Source organism: Sceloporus occidentalis, unplaced genomic scaffold (assembly GCF_023333645.1).
Source record: "Sceloporus occidentalis isolate IW3139 unplaced genomic scaffold, rSceOcc1.0.p SCAF_296, whole genome shotgun sequence".
Classification (NCBI taxonomy): Eukaryota; Metazoa; Chordata; class Lepidosauria; order Squamata; family Phrynosomatidae; genus Sceloporus; species Sceloporus occidentalis.
This window is the reverse complement of record NW_028317276.1, coordinates 371,167-377,365: the sequence shown is the minus strand read 5'-3', so window position 1 is coordinate 377,365 and position 6,199 is coordinate 371,167. Positions and strand designations below refer to the sequence as shown.

The window sequence follows — 6,199 nt, the reverse complement described above, 5'->3', positions numbered from 1 at the left end:
ACAAATATATCTTTAAATCTATACTAAAAGCTATGCATTAAAAAATCTTTCTTTCACTGAACACTCCAATGATGGCAGTAAGGTCAAGACAATCAATGCAAAAAAAAATTATTACGTCCTTATCAACAATGAATATAATAAAGCTAAAGAAAATCTATTCTCATCATAAAGCAACAACAAAATAAAGAAGATCCTCTAACCTGAGATGTACTAGAATTCTAAATCTACAATTATATATAAACATTTTCAGAGCAACAAAAAAAATGACAATTTTTAAACTAATTATATAATTTTGGCTGGGCATCCTATCTCTTATGAATGATGCTCAAAACCCAAAAGTCAGAATTAATTTAGAAATCTGTAACAAAATATCTATTATTTTTTTCAAAATTAAATTCAGTTAGATACAAATAAAATAAAACATAAAATAATTATGCTATTAAGATTATTGTGGCTTCATTAAAAATATATATTCATTTAGACGAGAAAAATTTGCGGTTATGCACAACCACATCAGCTTTACTTGGCTAAAAAAAAAGAACTTTATTTTTAAATATTTTATTTTTATTTGAAATAATAGATAAAATATCATACATTTGCTATTCTGTATAAATGGCGGAATTAGTAATTCCTATCTAAAGAGCCCTATAATAAATAAAAAAAATCATTGAGGACGTTACCACTTCCTAAAACTATAAGACGTTGTACTTTTTGATTGCATGATTTTAATTGCAGTAGGAGAACATTAAGAAGGGCTGCAAAACCTTATCCTGTCCTGAAGGAGTGCCGCGCAAATGCTTTCATCACTTTTATTTGTGTTTGGTTTTTTTTAACACTGTACTAATTTGTACCTGAAAATGTTAGTTTTGGGGTTGCTTTTGTACGTGGTCTGTATCTCATTTTAAAAGCCTGCCATTTTCACAATTCATTTCAGTATTTGTATAATGAAGCTAGAAATTTACGTCGGAAATTACTACGATTGGGTAAAATTAATTTAAGAAGAAACAAAAATCATAAAACTTTTTGGCTTCTAAAAACATCTTAAATATAACAATGTAAATAAAATCAAAGTTAAAAAAAATCCTCAAGAATTTAGTTAATTAACAGTAAGACGATTCAATTTTGTTATTGTATAAAAAAACGGAATTTCTTGGAGAATTGCCCCAATTAGTGAAAGGAATATTAAAATCCCGTTATATGATATCATTTTGAATAGCGGTGTTTCTGGTAATTTGTGATATAAACTTCTAGCTTTTGTGGTGGATTTTGCAGCGGGTCTGTAAACATGCAGTTTGATAGAATAGCTGGTCTGTTCGAAATATTTTCTATACGTTTTCTAAAAGTTTAGGTGCCACCTGCTTTAGCGTAAGTTAGACTTCCTTTGCTATGTTAATCAGATCTACAGGAACAGAGTCAAAACTGATTGATGTCCGTGTAAAGTGAAATATTTATCATTTCTGCTGTAAAGAATCCTCAACGTGGGAAGAGATAATGCAATTCTAATGTAAAAAAATTTAAAAAGTTCTAAAAAAGCAAATTTCACTTGGTTAATGAACAAAAATGAGTAAAGACTTTTAAAGAAGATGTGGTGTGCTTTCTTTAGCGTCTGTGAACGATGTTCTTCTTGGTTTATGTTTCCAAGACCCAGTGGTAGTAGGTGTTCCTTTTTTATAAATGCATTCTTGGTCGTCTTTGATTCTTGTTGAATCTAGAAGATTTCTCTAATCATTAGCCCATCACAGACCACCTCGCTCCATAGTCGTTGGTCTTGTCTTAGATTCAGGACATGCCTATCCCGTGCATGTTTAAATCCCCTTACTGTATTACCCTCTACCACTTCTGCTGGGAAGCTGTACCAATTTACCACCACCCTCTCAGTAAAATAATACACCCCTACATTACTTTTTAGCCTCCGACCAAACAAGACCCTCGGTATGTCCAGATTCCACCCGGTTAGCCTGCTCTCTGTATATGTTCAGGTTTCATGTCTGGTTTATTCCAATAGATTACGTATTTCTGTACACCATTCATTCCAGAAATCATATAGCTTGGCCCTCTCTGATGTGTACCCTGCGGGGTGAATGCTCCTCAGGGTGAAAAACACTACCCTACTTGTATAACATGAACGTGAAGCCGTCATTAAAACTCTTCTAACACCCAATCTTACTCTCCAAATTCAGCGGCAACAGCTGGAACGGCTTGTTGTTATTATGTCTCCAAATGGGGCCAATGGAAGCCTTCACTTGGAGACCCAACGAGAGATGCTTTAGGCCACCGAACATTTCCCAGATGCCTTGTTCTGTACACATGTCCAACTCCACTTTAACAAAGTGTATGATTTTATTTCACATTTTCAATATATGAAATACTATTTCTTTAAATTGAAACAACTTTTCCAGGCTACAAATATTCCAGCACAATTATTCACCCGTGCGCAAGCACATTAACGCGTCTGTCTTTAGCGAGGCAGCATTGCTCCTGCGTGAGAACGTTGTGCAGGGGATCCCCAGAAAACTCTATAAGGCAGAGTACATCGACACACGACAAACACAATAATACTGTACAAACTACATATATTCAGCTCTCACACGCATAGAACATGGTTTGTGATGACATATTGTGGATTTTGGTGCAAACTTTTCACCTCACACGCCCCCCCCCCCCGACATTATCAGTCACATGACCCGACTGATTTTACAAAATACAGACAACTTACATAAAATTACCTTTTTAACAGAAAGCTATAAACGCCCCTGAGGATGTCGGGGGTCAGAACAAAAAACGATTTTTCTGTTGTTTTCTGCTATTCAGAACACAAACACAGAAATACATATTTTTCTAAACACAATTCCGTAATGTCAGTAAAGGTTCTGGTCACTCCATATTTACAAATACACAATCCGGCTTCTGTTTCTCTTATTGGTTCGTTTCTTGGTCTAACCTGGAAGATAATCAATTTAAAGTTCAATATCCCAAAAGCCTGCCTGGGGAAATAAACTATTTATTGGCAGAATTATTGTTATAAATAAATACAAATCACTTTATTTTTTTCTCCTCTTAACCCACAGGATACTTACTGTTTTATACAGACAGGGATGTGAATTTGATCCAGTGAAATAATCTGAGACAGGTCGTTCAGGCTATTGATAAATTTTACTTTTTTGCTGAATTTGGAGCTGAAATAAAAATAAAACAAATAAAGATAAAAAATAAATATGTTTTTATTCTTGCACATACTCTGCTCTCTATGGTTCCCCACAAAAAAAACCCTCTGTTTGTCTATAATTTTGGTAATAAAAAATTGGCCACTTTTATTATTATATGATTTTACCTGATGAATGGACGAACAATGGCCAGCAGGGCTTTCACATACCAGGTGGGATGGACAATTAACACAGATTTCAGATTTTTCTTCAATCTAAAAAACAGATTAAGCAGAGAAACGGTCAATGGCCATTTCACCAAGTAAACAAGGAAGTCAAAATATTTGGGAATCTAATGATATACTTTGGAAAAATTATGTAAAACAAATGTAATAATCTTTTGAGAAGAAATAAATATCATTGCTTAGGTTTTAAAAGGCTTGAAATTTTGGAATGATGGGGATTGAAAATGGTTGTTTTATTTTAATTTGGTGATTACAGTTTGTTCACTCGTTTACAATGCAAGATTATTATTTGTTGCCAAGAATAGCTTTTTTTCTAACTGTAAATGTTAAAATAATTACATTTCCTGTTTAATGAATATACGAAGGAAAGACTTTAGGTTTTTTTGTGTTATTTACCGCCTGCCTGTGGCCTGGTAACAGCGTTTAATCCACCCAATGGTGGGGATTTTGCTGCGAGGTGTTGCACCGTTCAGATAAACCAACACATAGTCCTCAGCAACCATTAGGTCTAGCATTCCGATTATGTACCTGCATTAAAAAAATGTTTAGCGTACACAACGAACACGGGGTTTGGGGAGAGGTGTGTGTTTTTGAAACAGAAGAGGGTTTACCTGAATAAATTGTCCATCACATACTGGTAGTTTGGGGTATTGTTCTCTGGTAAGTAACAAGAAGCAAATGTGATGATTGCGTTTAAGCCATCTCCATAATAACCTGGAGGAAAAGAACATTTAAAGATATTTATTATAGCCCCATCAGCAATGGAACTGTTGCAAACTGGATATGTGGGGGAAGCAGTTTGCCTGCCCACATGCTTTGCTGAGCACTTCCTGTACATTATAGAAAATTGTAGAAAAATAATTTGCAATGGTAAAAACTGACACGTTGTGGAGATAGGGGGTAACTTCCATTACTGTTAAAGTGTATTTTTAACATAAATAAAACAAGGATACCAGTTTGAACCATATCCTGTTACCTCCATGTGAGATCACTCGCTTATACAGCTCAATCGCTGTCATATCTACTTTGTGTTGTCCAATCAGAAATATTCTCCATTTCCGGCCCTCTTTATCTTCGATGTCACTAATACGGCTTTCGGTATACGCCATGTCCTCTGCTGCCTTTACCTTTGGCAGGTCATCTGTATAAGCAAAACCATTTAAAATACATTTTTAAATAAGAGGTCACCTTCTCAAGAAGTAATGGCCCTAGAAGCATTTACATTGCACAATTATTCCTCCCCACCATTTTTTAAAAACCGATGCCTCCAGAAACTGCATATATTCCGGTTCGATGTCTTTATGGGCAGATAAAAATCACAAGGGGGGGGATTAATCATGCAAAATGGACTCCAAGAGTCAGATGGGGATTTAATAAATCAACATCAAATGAAAACATAACATACCTTCCCACTCAAACTCGTTGCTGTTTTCTGGAAAGTCCAATAATTCACTGCTGTTTGGGGTTTCCAGATCATCTATGTCAAAGTCAAAATCATCATCTGTGGTCTGATCAAGGATGTGGCCAGAGACGATGGAGTCTTCACTATTCTCCAAGTTAAAACTGAGAGACGGGGCCGAGAGGCGCTTTTTCAAGTGACGGTTGCCGCATAATTCCAGTGTGTTTGGAGGACAGACTAGAAATGAGGAAAGAGACTAAATTAATGAATGTAGCCTAATATAACGAGAGACATAACAGCAAGACTGGCCATTCCATTGGTGGACCAAGATATCCCTTATTCAGTTGTTCACACTGTCGACCGTCTTACGTATTAGGCCCTCAGTGTTGACTACCAAGATACACAGATCTACAATGACACCTTACTGCACCATTTGCTCATTTATGGTCCACCAGACTGGTCATGATCTCCACAGATGACCACAGGCAGCACCTTTTTCAACACAGACATGGACTGATCCACCTGTGCCCATCACAGGGGCTCCATAAAATGCACACTGTTGGCGGAATTTGACGACCAGTAAAGCAAAATGGAAATTAATGTGGTCTGGCTCTGACCTCTGTCTACTACGGATTCATTCTCTTCTTTGGAATCCATGGCTTCTTCCGTGGTTTCCTCTGGGAGGGGCCTATTGAACATTTTAAGGGAAAACAGGGATTAATTCAAAGAAAACCACAAACGGACGCAGGTTTTCAGGTACATTGAGCCCACATTGTGGGGGCACTTCAGAAACATAAGGACCTTTCGATGCCAACCACCAAGCTTTCCACTTGACTTGGTCACTAATCCCATCATAACACCCCGTGTGCGCAATGGATTCACACCCTGGAGTGAATACCTGGGAAACTCTTCATCCTGCCATTCTTCTTTTAGTTCCATGTCATCAATCCGTGGCTGTATTTTGCCCACCAAAACTGGGACTTGGTGTCCAATGCCTTTAGGAAAGCTGCAGAAAAACAAAGGATGCCCAACATTAATGCCACAACTCATACTTTGATCAGTTGGATCTTGTGTCTTGGGGCAAAGCAGTATCAAGCTATTCTCTGAGGCCAAAATGTGGGCAAAGTGTGACCGACAAGCCATTGTTGGACTAAATTTCCCATCATCCACAAACAAGCTCCTGTCTGGCAGAGATAATCTACCCAAAGGAGTCATTCTTTGATAGGTCATGTGACAGTACTGTAACTATAGATTGGACATGTAGAACATATTGCTGGTTACAGGGTTAACTTGTGTGACACGTATGACCTGCAGTCATCGTAATCATTTGCCTGCTGTGTTTCATGTAACTGTAAAATGACAAATATAGTAAACGGCAAAAGAGGAGATGAACAATTCACTAAACATCAGAC

General features: G+C 36.9%; 1 protein-coding gene across 1 annotated transcript; it reads right to left on the bottom strand.

Moving 5' to 3' along the window:
- Nucleotides 1-3,073: 3,073 nt before the first annotated feature.
- Nucleotides 3,074-5,729, bottom strand: LOC149275187 (BCL2/adenovirus E1B 19 kDa protein-interacting protein 2-like). Its single transcript, XM_089504921.1, has 8 exons — nucleotides 5,686-5,729; nucleotides 5,415-5,475; nucleotides 4,794-5,043; nucleotides 4,365-4,529; nucleotides 4,000-4,102; nucleotides 3,785-3,916; nucleotides 3,332-3,418; nucleotides 3,074-3,176 (listed from the first exon to the last, which is right to left on the bottom strand). Exons 1-8 carry the CDS (start codon nucleotides 5,724-5,726, stop codon nucleotides 3,074-3,076), a joined length of 942 nt encoding a protein of 313 aa, XP_089361047.1. The 5' UTR covers nucleotides 5,727-5,729.
- Nucleotides 5,730-6,199: the final 470 nt, after the last annotated feature.